The sequence below is a fragment of the Equus caballus genome, chromosome 11, assembly GCF_041296265.1.
Source record: "Equus caballus isolate H_3958 breed thoroughbred chromosome 11, TB-T2T, whole genome shotgun sequence".
NCBI classification, from domain to species: domain Eukaryota; kingdom Metazoa; phylum Chordata; class Mammalia; order Perissodactyla; family Equidae; genus Equus; species Equus caballus.
The window spans coordinates 19,851,621-19,869,304 of record NC_091694.1 but is presented as its reverse complement, the minus strand read 5'-3'; the positions used below and the strand labels follow the sequence as shown (position 1 = coordinate 19,869,304).

General features: G+C 45.5%; 1 protein-coding gene across 2 annotated transcripts in view; it reads left to right on the top strand.

Moving 5' to 3' along the window:
* Positions 1-17,066, top strand: part of DHX8 (DEAH-box helicase 8) — a 31,944-nt gene extending 14,878 nt beyond the window's left edge. For both annotated transcript variants that reach the window (XM_001491690.7, XM_023652461.2), the window contains exons 13-23: positions 735-929; positions 1,482-1,667; positions 1,787-1,997; positions 2,355-2,536; positions 4,654-4,794; positions 8,440-8,595; positions 11,420-11,557; positions 12,054-12,182; positions 12,362-12,558; positions 13,019-13,198; positions 13,931-17,066. In XM_001491690.7, coding sequence (XP_001491740.3) covers positions 735-929; positions 1,482-1,667; positions 1,787-1,997; positions 2,355-2,536; positions 4,654-4,794; positions 8,440-8,595; positions 11,420-11,557; positions 12,054-12,182; positions 12,362-12,558; positions 13,019-13,198; positions 13,931-14,150 — 1,935 coding nt within the window. In that variant the 3' untranslated portion in view covers positions 14,151-17,066. The remainder of the gene's footprint in view (positions 1-734; positions 930-1,481; positions 1,668-1,786; positions 1,998-2,354; positions 2,537-4,653; positions 4,795-8,439; positions 8,596-11,419; positions 11,558-12,053; positions 12,183-12,361; positions 12,559-13,018; positions 13,199-13,930) is intronic.
* The last annotated feature ends 618 nt before the right edge of the window (positions 17,067-17,684 follow it).

Genomic DNA, 17,684 nt, shown 5'->3' with positions numbered 1-17,684 from the left:
GTGTGCACGTTCCGCTTTGGCGGCCTGGGGTTTGCCGGTTCAGATCCTGGGTGGACATGGCACCGCGTGGGAAGCCATGCTGTGGTAGGCATCCCATGTATAAAGTAGAGGAAGATGGGCACGGATGTTAGCTCAGGGCCAGGCTTCCTCAGCAAAAGAGGAGGATTGGCAGCAGTTAGCTCAGGGCTAATCTTCCTCAAAAAAATATAAATAAAAAAATAAATGAGTCAATTAAAAAAAGAATACCCATAAAATTTGAAGTTTGTAATTTAAGTTGTACATGCATTTAAAATAAGAAAGAGCATCGGGCTGGCCCCGTGGCCGAGTGGTTAGGTTTGAGTGCTCTGCATCGGTGGCCCGGGGTTTCACCGGTTCAAATCCTGGGTGTGGACATGGCACCGCTCATCAGGCCTTGCTGAGGTGGCATCCCACACGCCACAGCTAGGGGGACCCACAGTTAAAAATACACAACTATGTACCAGGGGGCTTTGGGGAGAAAAAGGAAAAATGAAATCTTTAAAAGAAAAAAGAAAGAGCATCACCCATGGAAAATCAGCATTAATTTTTTTTCTATGCATGATTAAAAGTAATTTAAACCCTGGTTGTAATCTTAACATATATACTGTTTTGTCCCCTTTTTCTTCTTTAGTTGTAGAACGTAAACATTAATTATTTCACTCCAGAGTACTATTTGGTAAACTGTAATGAGCGTATTTATGTTCTGTTGCTTTCAGGCTGTCCATGACAATCAAATCCTGATTGTTATCGGAGAGACAGGATCTGGGAAGACAACGCAGATCACTCAGTACCTGGCGGAGGCGGGCTACACTTCCAGGGGCAAGATCGGATGTACCCAGCCGAGAAGAGTGGCAGCCATGTCAGTGGCCAAGAGAGTGTCAGAGGAATTTGGTTGTTGCTTAGGCCAGGAGGTAAGTGGGTAGTGAAGCTGTTCTGGAAATGTCTGAAGAAAGTGTAAAGGCCCAGATCTCTATCTATAAAATGGGTATGATAATACCTTTTTTCAGGTTTCTCTTGAGGAAGAGAGGGTTCTTGTTGTCATCATTGATCTGTTCAGGATCAAGTCTAAGGCAGATTTTACTGTGAGGAAATTACTGTACCTTTTGGTCATATTCTTTTTTTTTTTTGCTGAGGAAGATTCATCCTAAGCTAACATCTGTTGCCAATCTTCCTATTTTTGCTTGCGGGAGATTTGCTCTGTGCCAATCTTCCTCTTTTGTATGTGGGTCTCCACCACAGCATGGCCGCTGATGAGTGGTGTAGATGCACGCTCGGGAACTGAACCCCAGCCACCGACTGAAGTGGAGCACGCTGAACTTAACCGCTAGGCCACAGGGCCAGGCCCCTGCTCAAAATTCTTAGCTATTAAGATTACGGATACCAATCTGGGCAGAAATCTTGCCTGGTTAATGGCAAAAAGGAGAGGTTTGTGTCTGAGGTTTTCAGCTTCTTTTCTGCTTTAGGTGGGCTACACCATTCGATTTGAGGACTGCACCAGCCCGGAAACAGTCATCAAGTACATGACAGATGGGATGTTGCTCCGAGAGTGCCTGATTGACCCCGATCTCACTCAGTACGCGATCATCATGTTGGATGAGGCGCATGAGAGAACAATTCACACTGACGTGCTCTTTGGGTTGTTGAAAAAGGTACCTAGGTGTTCTTTGGTGACCCTTACGCCTGTTGGGAACTGAATGCGGAGATTTGGCTTTGAGTCCTTGTGCCGCTTGGGTAGTCCTTTAGTAAGCCACGTCACATTTCCCTTTAGACCGTTCAGAAACGGCAGGACATGAAGCTGATTGTCACCTCAGCCACCTTGGATGCAGTGAAGTTTTCTCAGTACTTCTACGAGGCTCCCATCTTCACCATCCCAGGTCGAACATATCCGGTGGAAATCTTGTACACAAAGGAGCCTGAGACAGACTATCTGGACGCCAGCTTGATCACGGTCATGCAGATCCATTTAACAGAACCGCCAGGTATTTTTCCCTCTTAGGCCGGAAGTCCTAACGTTGGTTTCTTTTTTGTTCCTCTTCTTAAAAATGCCATTTAAATGTTGATCTTTTTATAAGTCTCAAGTTTGCATGATTGAAATGGTGGTAAAAATATAAACTGATGTGTGTGTTTAAATGCCTCTTTTAAACATAGGCACGAATTACAAATAAATAAAACAAACATTTTTTAAAACAATAAACATGGACAGATGAAAACCTCTTGATTTATTGGAGGTCAGAATTTGAGTGTGTTTTCTGTCATTTGGAGTTTGGTTAATGTCACCGTGGCCTTTGTATAGAACACACACAGAAAGTAAATTAATGCTCCTCTTCTCTTCTCAGGTGATATCCTGGTCTTCCTGACTGGGCAGGAAGAGATCGATACTGCTTGTGAGATCTTGTATGAAAGAATGAAATCCCTGGGACCTGATGTTCCTGAGCTGATTATCCTCCCAGTGTACTCTGCTCTTCCCAGTGAGATGCAGACCCGAATCTTTGACCCAGCCCCACCTGGCAGCAGAAAGGTAACACTGGGCAGAAATGAAGCTCCCTTGTGTTCTGAAACCATGTTGTGGATGCAGCGGGCCCTAATGGGGTTTGCTTAAGGTGCATGCACGTCTTGTTGATTATGTTTTAGAGACTAGTCCAACCAGTTTAACGAATGAGGGTCCTGTATGTGACCCTGCTCCTTTTCCTCTCCTTTCCGCTGTTCGACAAATATATTTTGAGCATATCCTAGGCTTTGGGGTTGATGCCAGGGCTGCGGTCTGAGGACAGGCCTCCACCTGCTGCGGGGCATCCACTGGCAGACAGGCCGTTAACATGTAGTGTGAGAGTGCTGCTGGTGCTCTGGATCCCCGGGAGAAGGACACCCAACCCAGGACGCCTAAAGAAAGCAAGGATCTGAGGTAGTCCTCAGGAACACGTGGAAGTTCATCTAGGCGAGTAGGGCAGGAGGGCACGTGTTCTGAGTAGGCGGGACAGCCTGTGGTAGCCTACAGGCGGGAGAGTGTGGCTGGTTCAGCGAGCTGCGCAGTTATAGTAGCTGGAACTGAGTTTCTGAGTATGTGTATGAGACAATGGGAAGGGAGACAGGTGAATTTTTTAAAATAACACCTTTATTAAGATATAATGTAGATACCATATAATCCACCCTTTTAAAGTGTATAGTTCATTGGTTGTTTAGTATATTCACAGAATTGTGCAACCATTAATTATCATGATTAATGGTGATTAATCCATTAAACACCACAATTAATTTTAGAACGATTTCATTACCCTCCAAAAAAACTGTACCGTTTAGCAGTCACCCTCCCATTCACCCCTCTGCTCGGCCCCTGGAAACCACTAATCGACTTTCTATCTCTATGACTTTGCCTAATCTGGACATTTCATATAAATAGAATCATATCATATGTGGTCCTAGGTGACGAGCTTCTTTCACTTAGCATGTTTTCAAGGTTCATCCATGTTGTAGCATGTATAAATACTTTATTTCTTTTTATTGCTGAATAATATTCTATTGTAGAATATCATTCTATATCCAAAACGTGGATGTACCACATTTTGTTTATCCATTCATCCGTTGATGGACATTTGGGTTGTTTCTGCATTTTAACTCTTATGAATAATGCTGCTATGGATATTTGTTTACAAGTTTTAATGTGGACATGTTTTTATTTCTTTAGAGTATATACTTAGGAGTGGAAGACAGATGAATTTGAATAACATTAAAGAGTTAGAACGGACAAGACATAGTGGGTGCCCAGAGGTGGAGGGGAGAAGTCAGGAATGACTCCCAGGTTTCTGGCTTGGGCAGCTGGATGGGAGATGGCGCTGAGGAGGGAAACATGGAGGAGAAGCAGGCATTGGGGGAAAGATGGTGATTCCTCCTCTGTTCTGCTCCTGATAATTGGACTGCTTTCTAAGCAGGGCTTCTGCAGCTCTGTGGCAGATAGAAGCCTTCCAGGGCCAGTAAGATGCTGGCATGATGCGAGATGTTCTGGTGTCTCCTAGCAATGATTTTTCCAAGCAATTGTATTTTATTAGCTGAGCCTCTGGGTGGGAGAACAGTGGCAGTGCCAAACTGAGACCAATAATCTTCTAGACCACATATACCACTGCATACACACGAAAATTCCTCTGCTGCCTTGTGGTTCATTTTATGATCAGAAAAAAAAAAAAAATCTCCGTCTTATTCCACCTACGCAAACAGCCCATTTTGTAGTCCAGATGTCCCTGTGGGGGAAGAAGAATCTCATTTTGCACCGGCATATGTGATGCCAGGAAATCTCTGCTTTCCCAGCATGGTGGAAAATTAAAATTGTAGTAATCAACATTGGATCTAGAGAATGAGATATGTGGCTATTTGCACCAAATGACATTGGCTTTGATTGGCCTTCGCTTTTTCCTATTCCACTTCTCCGTTTAGGTACCACCCCCTCCCAAACCTAACCTTTAAGATGAAGGCACCTCCCCTTCCACACATTTGAGGCCAGAATGAGATTAAGTGCTCTCTAACTGTCTAGGGAGGGAGATACCTGCACACTCGTTTGGAAGATACCTGAGTTCAGAAGTCCCGTTTCACAGCTGGGAGCTGAGCCTGGGCAGCTCAGTCCAGCTGTGTCTTTCTCACCTGCAGGTCGTGATTGCCACCAACATTGCTGAGACATCGCTGACTATTGACGGCATTTACTATGTGGTGGACCCTGGATTCGTGAAGCAGAAAGTGTATAATTCCAAGACAGGGATTGACCAGCTCGTGGTGACCCCTATTTCTCAGGTATGGTGGCTTCTACCAACAGCTTTCCTGAAAATCCTGGTTAGGGGTTTCTGAAATTTTTATGGTTTTGTATTTTGAACTTTATTGTTTTCAAAGATGGATTTTTAAGATACTTGGTGCTTTCATGAGATAAGGGAGATTTTTGTGTTGTTTGTCCTTAATTTTGAGAGTAGTGTTTAACATTAAATAGCCTCATAAAACTTAAAAAAAAAGTTTGAATTTTAGCACCCTAGATGATCTAATTCAAGTCATAAGAACATATTTTTAAAGGACTGTACTTAGCCACAAATATCTAGTAATAATTTATAAGATAATTATGGAGTAATTTTCTGCTTAAATTATATTAAAAAATGAATAACCTGATCATCCTTTTTGAAGGCAGTTTGGCCACAGTGTGTGCAAAATTTAAAATTTCAGTCTGACCGGGCAAGGGAAACAGTAGAAAAAATAAACAAATGGGACTATATCAAACTAAAAAGCTTCTGCACACAATGGAAACCATCGTTAAAACCAAAAGATAACCTAACAACTAGGAGAATATATTTGCAAACCACATATCTGATAAAGGGTTTATATCCAAAATGTGTAAAGAACTCATACATCTCAACAACAAAAAAACCAACAACCCATTTAAAAAATGGGCACAAGACCTGAGCAGACATTTCTCCAAAGGAGATTTACAGATGGCCAACAGGCACATGAAAAAATGTTCAAATCACTAACTCTCAGGGAAATGCAAATCAAAACTACAGGGAGATAGCTCCTCACTCCGGTCAGAATGGCTGTAATTAACAAGACAGGAAATAAGTATTGGAGAGGATGTGGAGAAAAGGGAACTCTTGTACTCTGCTGGTGGGAGTGCAAACTGATGCAGCCACTATGAAAAACTATGGAGATTACTCAAAAAGTTAAGAGTAGACCTACCTTATGGTCCAGCTATTCCACCGTTGGGTTTTATCCAAAGAACATAAAAACACGAATGTGTAAAGATACATGCACCCCTGAGTTCATCACAGCATTATTTACAATAGCCAAGACTTGGAAGCAACCTAGGTGTCCATCAAGGGACACATGGATAAAGAAGATGTGGTATATATACACAATGAAATACTACTCAGCCATAAAAAATGATGAAATCTGGCCATTTGTGACAACATGGATGGGCCTTGTGGGTATTATGCCAAGCGAAATAAGTCAGAGGGAGAAAGTCAAATACCATATGATCTTGCTCATAAATAGAAGGTAAAAACAACAACAAATAATCACATAGAGACAGAGATTGGATTGGTGGTTACCAGAGGGGAAGCAGGGAGGGAGGAGGGTGAAAGGGGTGATTAGGCACATGTGTGTGATGATGGATTGTAATTAGTCTCTGGGTGGTGAACATGGTGTAAACTATGCAGAAATTGACATATAAGGATGTACACTTGAAAACAAAAAAAGCTAAAAAAATAAAAGTTCATTTCTTTAACCTAACAATCCCACTTCTAGAACTATATCTGAAAGTTAGAATTGATTGAACACATATCCAAAGGTAGTAGAAGAGAATGTTCACTGAAGCATTGTTTGTATTAGAGGAAACCTGGAAAAATTCTAAATACACTCCAAAAGGCAAGTAGTTTAATAAAATACGGTATATCCATGCATAGAATTTTACGTGCCAGTAACATGGTGGTGCTTATCTATATTTAATGATGTAAGTGTATAACTGGTATATTATTTGAAAAAAACTTCAACATAGCGTGAATGATATAATCTAATTTTTGTTTAAAAACACGTGGTGTGTGCATGTGCATGATGTGTGTGAGTGTGCCTGAAGCTGAAAGCCTGTGGTCAAAATGTCAGCCAAGATTATCTCTCTATGATACTGCTGGTTACTGTGCTGATGGGCCAAGGACATTTTTTCTTTATACTTTTATATATTGTCTTAGAATTTTACAAGAGACGTATTATTTCATTTTCTATGAAAACCATAAGAAGCCATATAGAAAATTGTTTCTATGAAAATCATTTTCATTTGAAACTTAAGTAATAATAGCTAACACTTGCAGGGTACTTACTAAGTGCCAGGCGCTGTCCTGGGTACCTGCAAATACACAAACTCGTTACGTTCTCTCATTGATCCTTTATAGTAGGTAGTATTGTTATCCTCATTTCACAGATGAGACTGAGGCACAGAGGGGTTAAGTGACTTGCCTAAGGTCTCACAACTAGTGGAGCCAGGATTTGAACCAGTGTATGTGCTCCGTACCTCCTCTCGGGGTAGTACATGCAACTCAGTAATCAAGAAATGAGTTAGGCTTCCTGTCTCCGATTTGAAGAGAGACCTCTGTAGAATGCTGTGGAATCTGCCACAGTGTGTGGTTGCTGTCTGCTTCTGTGTGGTTAGTGACCTTTTGTACTCCGTCCTTTGGTTTGGAGCTGGCACAGGAATTTATAAATCCTGATACTATTTGTAAGATAGATGGTTTTGTCAGAAAATAGCTCTCTTTGGATTGCTAATCACTGTTTCCCAGAAGCCTATGTCTAAACTGCATATTTTTTTAATTTCAAAAATCAGTGCCCCTCTGTCCTAAGTACAGAAGAAATATTACGTTGTTTTTGGGAAATAGGAGGAAAAAAATTAAATTACCCATAATCCTACCACCACCACTGTCATCACTTTGATGACATCTTGCCTGTCTTTTTTCATGTTTGTTTCCTTCCTGGTTGCAATTCTAGTAGCTAGAAAGTATGCAGTTTTGTATACTTTTTAAGTATTTAATTTTCCTGATTATTAAGGTAATACAATGTTCAATATTGGGTATTTGATAAAGTAAAGAAATAAAATTTCTCTGCAAACCTACCATCAGAGTTAGCCACAGTTAACATTTTTAGAGTATTTTTCCCTGGCTTTTTTCTTTCTGGTAGTTTGTGTATATGCATAAAGATTTTTTTTTTACTAAATTAGTATTCTATTGTTTTATAACTTGCTTTTTCACCTCTGTGAGTGAACATTTCCTTCTGTCATTGAGTGTCTCAAACCTTTTTTTTTAAATTGCTTTTTTTCCCCAAATCCCCCCAGTACATAGTTGTATATATTAGTTGCAGGTCCTTCTAGTTGTGGCATGTGAGATGCCGCCTCAGCGTGGCCCATTGAGCGGTGCCATGTCCGTGCCCAGGATCCAAACCGGCGAAACCCTGGGCCGCTGAAGCGGAGCGCGTGAACTTAACCACTCAGCCACGGAGCCGGCCCCAAACCTATTTTTAAAATGGCTGCAGAGTCGTCACTGGTATAATGTTAATCAGACATTTATTTAGTTCACTTACATTTTTGGCCATAACTATGGAGTGTTTTGCCATCTTGTTTTATGTTTTCTCTTTTATGTTGTGCCACACTATTTTGAAGGTATAGTTCTCTGACCTTTACAATATTTCTTCTATTCACCTTGCTTGTATTTGCCTCATTTGTGCAAACTTTCCTGAATGCTGAGTGTTGGAGGATGGTAAGAGCATTGGTAGTCTTGGAAATGATCCTTAAGGAAGTGAAATAGACCCCATTTAAGATTTGCCAGTTGCTGAGTGCCCCCTTTTAACAGATTTCCTGGGTAAAGCTGTTAAGCAATATTTGACAGATAATGTTACTTTTATGTGCCCATCCTCTAGGCTCAGGCAAAGCAACGAGCTGGCAGAGCTGGGAGAACAGGCCCGGGGAAGTGTTACCGGCTGTACACAGAACGTGCCTACCGAGATGAAATGCTGACCACCAACGTGCCGGAAATCCAGAGAACCAACTTAGCCAGCACTGTGCTCTCGCTCAAGGTAGCAATCACTGTCATGTTAGAATGGGTTGGTGGAACGGTCCAATCATATGGCCTTAGTAAATGCATCTCAGTTTTATGAACCTTGTTAAATACTTTAGTAACCTGGAGCCAGTCCCTTTGAATGAAATGCAAATGGCTGTGATAACAGCTTCTCCACCGCGGGTCTGGGGCTAAGTTGGCATGTCTGCTGTGAACACACATTTTTTTCTTACTATAATAACCAGCAGGATATTTGGTTATGAAGAATTTTAGTTAGGAGCATTTTCTGAAAGGATATTAGAAAAATCTAATCACTGCCACACTGTGGACAAATACACTTCCGTCAACCCTTTAGCTTTCAGATCCCATTCTGTTCTTTTAGAACGGAAGCAAAACTCCCAATCCAAAAACTTTGCAAGGGAGCCGTCAGTACAGGTTTCCGACTGGCCCCCTGGGGGCTTGGTTTTCATTCTGAATCATTGCTCTTCCTCTCTCAGTCCCCAGTGAGGACCTTCATCCTCTTTTGGCAGGGGAGCTGCATGAGTAATTTCCCAGATGATGACATCCCCGCCCCCTGACACTGATGCTACCCTGGAGCCCTGGCACTTTACTAGTACAGAGTGCTCTGTGGTAATTTATTATTCATTCACTGTAAGAGAAGCTAAAACAGAGCTTCACAAAAACCCTGCTCCAGTCTCCGGAGTGAAGACTGAGAGGCATCTGTGGCTCACACTTCTGCTCCAAGCTGTGTGTCCTTGGCAAATTTATCTGCTCAGCCCTTTACTCTGTATTCTTCTCTCAAAAGCGGGGGTGTTAATCATATCTCTTTGAAGATAAATGAGAGAATGCAGGTAAAGGCACTTGGCACACTGCTTATTGATTGCTAACATAATTCCTGGTAGTTATTATTCATACCATAAGCATTTGTTGAACACCTGCTGTGTTTATGGTCACGGTCACTTTATGGGAAAGAGACAGAAAGCTTACGTTCTGCCACATTGTCTTTTATACACACTTGGATAGTACAACATTCGTTTCTTCGTCAAATTAGCTAACAAATGTGTTGAACGCCTACTCTGTGCCAGGGATCCAGATTGCAGTGAGTTTTGTGGTTTTGTGTCCATGTGTCTCACCTTTGTGGACTTCTTGAGAGCAGGGCCCGTATCTTAGTCACCTTCATGTCCCTACCACCTAACACAGTATGAGGCACCTCCTGGACGCACAGTGGAAATTATGCATGTAAGAGATAGGACAAGCTGGTGTATTATCCTTTTTGTAAATTATGGTAAAATACACAACACATTACCTGTAACCTTTTTAAAATGTACAATTCAATGGCGTTAAGTACGTTCACAATGTTGTGTAGCCATCACCGCTATCCATTTCCAGAACTTTTTCATCATCCCAAACAGAAACTCTGCACCCATTAAACTAACTGGCCCTTCCCCCCTCCCTCTGGCCCTTGGTGACCATTATTCTCCTTTCTTTTCTCTGTGAATTTGCCTATTCTAGGTACTTCATGTAAGTGGAATCATACAGTATTTGTCCTTTTGTATCTGGCTTATTTTACTTAGCATAATGTTTCAAGGTTCATCATGTTGTAGCATGTGCTAGAATTTCATTCCTTTTTAAGGCTGAATAATATTCTCTTAGATGTATATACCATGTTTCGTTTATCCACTCAGCTGTCGATGGACGTTTGGGTGGTTTCTCCCTGTTGGCTCTTGTGAATAATGCTGCTGTGAACGTTAGTACACAAGTAGTCAGTCCCTGCTTGCCCTTTTTGGGGGTATATATCTAGAAGTGGAACTGTTAGATCATGTGGTGACTCTCTGTTTAACTTACTGAGGAGTCACCAAATTGTTCTCCACCGTGGCTGCACCATTTTACATTCCCACCGGCAGTGTATGAGGATTCCTATTTCTCCATATCCTTGCCAACACTTAGTTCCTTTTTTTTTATTATAGTTATCATAGTCGGTATGAAGTGGTATCTCACGGTGGTTTTGATTTGCATTTCCCTAATTACTAGTTATTAGGATAGCTGTGTTAAGTATCTTTTCATGTGCTTCTTGAACATTTTTATATTTTTTTTTGGAGAAATGTCTACTCAAGTTCTTTGCCCATTTTTTAATTGTCTTTTTGTTGCGTTGTATGCACTGTTGTTTTTTTTTTCCCTTCTTCTCCCCAAAGTCCCCCAGTACATATTTGTATATTTTAGTTGTGGGTCTTCCTAGTTGTGGCATGTGGGACGCCACCTCAGCATGGCTTGATGAGTGTGCTAGGTACATGCCTAGGATCCGAACTGGTGAAACCCTGGGCTGCCAAAGTGGAGTGCATGAACTTAACTACTCAGCCATGGGGCTGGCCCCTGTACTATCATTTTGAGGGAGTGTCTTTGAAAGTTTCCTGAGAAAGTATATGCTTTCTACTAGTCTGAGTTTTGTGTGGTCCAGCCCTGGAGGTTACTGGTAATCTTTCTTGTCGCTTCCTAATTGCAGTTGAGGAAACAAGAGACAAAGTCACAAATAGAACCAGTCCTGATGGCATGCTCCACTTCAGCGGCCCAGGTTCGGTTCCTGGGTGTGAAACCACACCACTCATCTGTCAGTGGCCATGCTGTGGTGGCAGCTCACATGGAAGAGCCAGAAGGACTTAAACTAGAATATACAACTATGTACTGGGCGTTTGGGGTGGAAAAAAAGAGGAAGATTGGCAACAGATGTTAGCTCAGGGTGAATCGTTCCCAGCAAAAAAAAAACACCAGAAACTGACAGGGAGTCTCTATGTTAACACTGGTGAGGCTGGCCCTTCCATCACACACTGTCTTCCTTTCTGTTGTAGGCCATGGGCATCAATGACCTGCTGTCCTTTGACTTCATGGATGCCCCACCAATGGAAACCTTGATCACAGCCATGGAGCAGCTGTACACGCTGGGGGCCCTGGACGACGAGGGCCTGCTTACTCGCCTGGGCCGCAGGGTAGGGGATGGGCTTAACTTCCAATGCTTTTGAGATGCTGCCCTGGCTAGTCTTCCATACTCTGTTCTGTGTTCTCTTGATTGCAAAATCAAGCTCTGAGGCTCTCGAGAGGCTTTGAGTTGAATTCTAGATGCCTGTTTTTAACCTGGATTTTCCACTATCACTTAAAACAGTTTCTTTTTATAGAAAAAAGAGTTCTGTCCACTGTCATTTTACCTCAGCATTTATTATTCAGTCTAGCCTTAATTTTAAAAGATATCTGCAGAATTCCCACCTATCCCAACAGTAGTTATGTTCTTGGTTGCATACATTGTGTTGAGATTTATTTGGGAAATAAAAAACAACAGCATTCTTCTGATAGAGCCAGGCATCCCACGTCGTCATGCTTGGGTAAACCTCCTGTGGTCTGTTGCCTGCTCTCACCAGTGTCTCACACTGGCAAGTCCAGATGGGTCTTCCCCAGGGAAGCAATTGTAGTTTCTTCCTCTCCCTCTAGATGGCAGAATTCCCCCTGGAGCCAATGCTGTGCAAGATGCTGATCATGTCTGTGCATCTGGGCTGCAGTGAGGAAATGCTGACCATCGTGTCCATGCTGTCTGTGCAGAATGTCTTCTACAGGCCCAAGGTAAGGAGTTCAGACCCACGTTCAGATAGGGGTGCAGTGAAGTTGGGTGAAATCAGCCTATTGGCCCTGCAGTGCTTAATGTGGACGCTTGACAGGGCCATGTAGGGCTCCCTGGAACTGCTGGATGTTCACTTATAGCTGTTGGGCGGAAAATGATCCTCTGTCCCACCGCTTGGCAGGATAAACAAGCCCTTGCAGATCAGAAGAAGGCCAAATTCCACCAGACCGAAGGGGACCACCTCACCCTGCTGGCCGTGTACAATTCCTGGAAGAACAACAAGTTCTCCAACCCATGGTGCTATGAGAACTTTATCCAGGCTCGTTCCCTGCGCCGGGCCCAGGACATTCGCAAGCAGATGTTAGGCATAATGGACAGGTAACAGCTGGTGACTTTTCCCCATGTTTGAGTTGAACCTCCTTGACTGTCACGTCTCTTCGTCTCTGTATGTACCTGGGAAGCTAAAGGCTCCTCACATAACCCTTTTCCTCCAGCTTTTCCATCTTTGTTATACTCTTCCCCAGGCAAGTGTGCTGCTGGGAATCATTCCAGAAAGTTCCTAAGAGGAGGATGATTTATTTGTTGTTGAAAAATGCTTTGTTTACAATTGTCTGGAACATTATTAGTTGAGTTGAATTAAGTCCCTGGCTCTCACTGCGTCCGTCTTGCCCACTCTGTAGAGCTGCCCCTGTAGAACACTTAGGGCTCGAAGGAGGGTCCTGGGGCCCCTCTGGGGACTCAAAATGGGGGTTTTGGGTGCTATCATTCTGGAAGGTCGAACCTCTGAAAGCAGAGTAGTCTCACATCTCTGTCCTCTCTTGATCTCTTCTCCTGATAGACACAAGCTGGATGTGGTCTCCTGTGGGAAGTCCACAGTCCGAGTGCAGAAGGCCATCTGCAGTGGATTCTTCCGAAATGCTGCCAAGAAAGACCCGCAGGAGGGCTACCGGACACTGATAGACCAGCAGGTGGTCTACATCCATCCTTCCAGCGCGCTCTTCAACAGGCAGCCGGAATGGTAGGTGGGCAGGCCCTGGGTCTGGGGGCTTCTGGGCAGAGAGAACCTGTAAATCTACTGGCACTTTGTGTCTTCACCCCCCGCATAGCACTTCTTATTCTAATGTTGCTTACGTTTCTAGAGCAGCAGAAGCCTGAATTTGGCATAATATCAGGTCCTTTTGAGAGAAATAAAATTATAGGGGTGAGAGCTAAGAAAGATCTTAGAGATCATCTATGGGGTGGTTTAAAAAAATTTTTTTCAAGTAGTGTTTTTAAAAAACTGAGATCTTACTCACCCTAATATAAAACCGATTTAAAAGCGCTGTGGCACCATGGTAGAAGAAGGGTTGGAGATGTAGAGCCTTGGCTGCCTCCATCCCCTCGTGCCAACCCTTGAGGCTCCTTTTCAGGGCCCTAGAGTTCTGTGGAGACAGCCTGAAAAACCACCCTCCCATTTCACAGAGCAGGAAACTGAGGCCCAGAGAAGGGATGTGATTGGCTCCATGTCACTTAACTAGTTAGAGCCAGAGCCAGGACTGGAATACATTATCCTGACAGCTTTCTTGTGGTTAGAGGTGTGCAGGCTCCTCAGTCCTGGGGTTTGGCTGTCGTAAACAGACTGTCATTGCCTGAGGGTCAGGCAGGAGAGAGAAGAGGGTGAAATGCAAGCTGACCTGAGGCCTGCCAGGGCCCAGGGTGACTGGAGTGGAGCCTGTACCCGAGGCTTGAGCCCTGTCTCTGTCCCCCTCAGGGTGGTGTACCACGAGCTGGTGCTGACCACGAAGGAGTACATGCGCGAGGTCACCACCATCGACCCCCGCTGGCTCGTGGAGTTTGCTCCCGCCTTTTTCAAGGTCTCCGACCCGACCAAGCTAAGCAAGCAGAAAAAGCAGCAGCGCCTTGAACCCTTGTACAACCGTTATGAGGAGCCCAATGCCTGGAGAATATCCCGGGCCTTCCGGCGGCGCTGAAAAGCAAGACTCGCCTGTTCACCTCTCCTGCGGTGGTGGCTCAGGGCTTGGACTCACTCTTACTGATGAAGAGCTGGTCCTGTGGATACAGCTGTCCAGTGACTAAATATCTTAACTGGGCATTTTCTAAACTTGACTCTCATTTCTTCCCTGGTGGTAAAATAGAAACAGGGATTTAGGCCTGGTTTGACCCAGAACCTCCAGTCCACACCACTCCAAGTCACCGGGCCGGCTCGGGCTCCCAGCCAGCACAGTGCACACTGCGTCATCTCCAAGAAAGAGCCAACTCATGCCGCCCTAGGATGGGAAAGGGGAGTTGCGAGCGTCTGACGCCTACCTGGTGAGGGCCTTGATGCTCTAGCTGGTTGTCTCTGGAGGAGGGAGCCTCGAAGCTCATTGACAGTGTTGACCCCACTTCCTGCCCCTGTCCAGCCCCTGTACTTTCACTTAACCTCCAGGAAATATTTATTTTCTTAAGGAAACAAAAATGGTTTTCCGTGGCTGCTTCTTTTAGCTGAAAGGTTAGGATATTGGCCTGGACTCAGGGTGAGGAGGTTTAGTATCTGTGGCTTCGGTGCACATGGTGGAGAGTCCCCTGAAACCAGAGCCCGGGGCCTCTCGGGGCTGGGAAGTGACGCACAGCCCAGACCTCCAGCCTTATCTCTCAGCACCCATGCTAGCCCGGCTCTGTGGCGGATCACCCCGTGAGTAACCACATCCACGGCACAGGCGCTCCAGTCTGGGTGCCTGAGTGGTTACAGATGCCACATACTGAATACAGAAGGCTCTCCCTGGCTCCCTCTCCCGCCTACCACACTCACAATGAGCAACATGTCCTATTTCCTTTTGAAACATGCAAACAACGACACAGCTTTTACTTTGTTTTTATTTTTTTCCCCTAAGGTTCTTGATGGGCTTTTAACAAAGGATTTTTATGGTCAAAGCCTCTCCTCCCCCACCCCAAACCGAAAACCAACCTAACACCTCTCGGAGATGGTTTGTGCTGCCCAGCATCTGTGCTCCGGGCCTCATGCTTAGGTTTTCCCCTAGCCTTCGGTTGGGGACTGGTCACCTCCTAGAGCCCTCTCACGGTTTCTGAGGAGGCTCTTGATGTGGCAGAACATCAGGCAGATGCTGCCAGACCAGGCTGTGGAACCTCTGGCCCGGATGTGGGGACGCCCCTGGAGGATGGGGCACATCGTATGTTCTGGCCCGCACTGCCTCCCCATCCCCATTCTAGTAAAATGATACAAATATTAGAACTACCATAGAATTACTTTCCAGATACTAAGAGACCGTGTGACATTCTCAGATGTGAAGGAAGGTAGGCTGTCATTAGACAGCAGACAAACCACCCTGAAGGCAATTCAGAGAGAAGCCAGTGGAGAGGAGTGCAGGCCAGGAGTCTGCTCACTGAGGTCCCTGCCCCATCGTGGAGCTGAGTGGGCACCGCTGGAAGCCCAGGCCAGTAACTAATGGCGGGGGGTCTTTGTGTGCTAACCTCTAAGGTCTCCTGGGGAGAGACAGTGCAGGGGCCGACAGAGGAACCCGAAGGAAAGCGGGCTTGGCGCCCAGCTCCCCAATCCTAATTCCAGCCCAGGTCTCTCCAGTTCAGGAACAAACGCTGGGCTTGGCAGCCTGCCTGTCCCAGCTGAGTGACCAGCACTGACGGCATGGGCACCTCTGAGATCATCACCTCCAGGGAGGGAGGTTTGGGATTTAAGCTGAGGTTGAGAAGAGGATGTTTAACAGGCCAAGGTGATTGACACCAGGGCTGGTCAACTTCTGGGTTAGGTGAGCAAAAAAGACCCCAGCTTTGTGTGTTCCTTGAACATCTCCCTCGAGAGCTGGGGTCACCTCTGCTCTGACAGCGTGGCTGGAGTCTAACCTTCTGACTGTCCATCAGGAAATGGCATGTGGGCAGCATCGTTGAGCCTGCTCAGAGGGAGAACGGGGCTCCCAGCCAGATTCGGAAGGAGGCCGGCCTGCTGCTCCCACACAATGGGGCCCTTGTTTCTCTTCCTTGAACCAATATTTCCCGAGATTGAGTGACAGCTCAGGAGAGGATGTGGCTCCCGTGCAGGGAGCTGGAATCTTCTCGGCCCTTAAAGTATACTGTTCACCCTACCTCTTTGGGAGCCTGGCTCGGGAGTTTCCTGCCCCTGCCCATGTGCTGGGTCTGTGCTTGTTTGTGTGGGGAACTATCCCCACGGGGCGTGCGGAGGCTCTACTGCTGGGTCAGGCTCCTGGGTCCAGGGTCCACCTTAATGCAGTTTGGAGTGTATTTGGTTTGGGCTGTTTCTCCTTCAGCCCAAAGAATTTGCTCTGGCGGTTGCTGTAGCTCTCTCCTGGGAGCAGTGCCCCTCCAAGTTTAAGGATTTGAACAAAGAGCTGTGAGGAGTGGCTTTCAGAGGGCAAAGGTCACGTCTCAGCCTGTGGAGACCTCTTCCAGAAGGCTGCTTTCTCCTGTGCTTGTACTCAGGCCCTCGGGGTTTCCACTCAACTTTTACACCTTCTTCCCACGGTAATAGCCTGGCTTTCATGTGGAATTAAATTTTTTTTTTTAAAGATTGGCACCTGAGCTAACAACTGTTGCCAATCTTTTTTTTTCTGCTTTATCTCCCCAAATCTCCCGGTACATAGTTCTATATTTTAGTTGTGCGTCCTTCTAGTTGTGGCATGTAGGATGCCGCCTCAACATGGCCTGACGAGTGGTGCCATCTCTGCGCCCAGGACTTGAACCGGAGAAACCCTGGGCCGCCGAAGCCAAGCGCATGAACTTAACCACTCGGCCACGGGGCCGGCCCCTAAATCATGTTTTTTTAAACTTGTATTTTAAAATCTTCTGTTCCTTGCTTGTAGAAGTCAGTACATTGATGTTTTGTTTCTAGGAAAAAAATGAATATTGCTTTTTGATTTGTGGGTTGCGAGGCATCTGTTCCTGTGAGCGCTGCACGGTCTTGGTGTTAGTACCAGGCATTGATGAGGGTCGCGCCGGCCCCACCTCAACCCCGCCGCGGTTCCGATTTAACTAGAGAGCACCATTTTACCGGAGCCTGGCTCCAGGAAGCTGTTTACACAGTGGCTGTTCTTCAAGGGCTCATTCCGCCCCTCCCACCTCCTCAGCTACCCCTCTGTCACATCTACTCAGTCACACACTCCCTCTCCAGGTGTCGCCACTTTATCAGCCATGCCTCCGCCCCACCCCCTCAGGAAACTCGGCCCCAGGGTTCTGGCCTCCCCCAAATTTGGGCAAGGCGAATCTATGCTGTTTCCCACTCCCCTCACCCCTGAAGATCTAGGGTCCTTCCTTCACTGGCCATGGCTTGCTCCAGCCTCTTCCTGCACCCTCTTCCTGGGGGCCTTTCATCTTTTCCCATTCTCCAGACCCTCTCCATACAAACCCATCCCAAACTTCCGCAAAACAGCAGCGTGGAACCATGGCAGGAGCGGGGACACCAGTTGGGGTACATGTGTAGCATGGTCTTGGGAGCAACTATGATCATAGAAACCACAGGCCAAACCCTGCCTGAG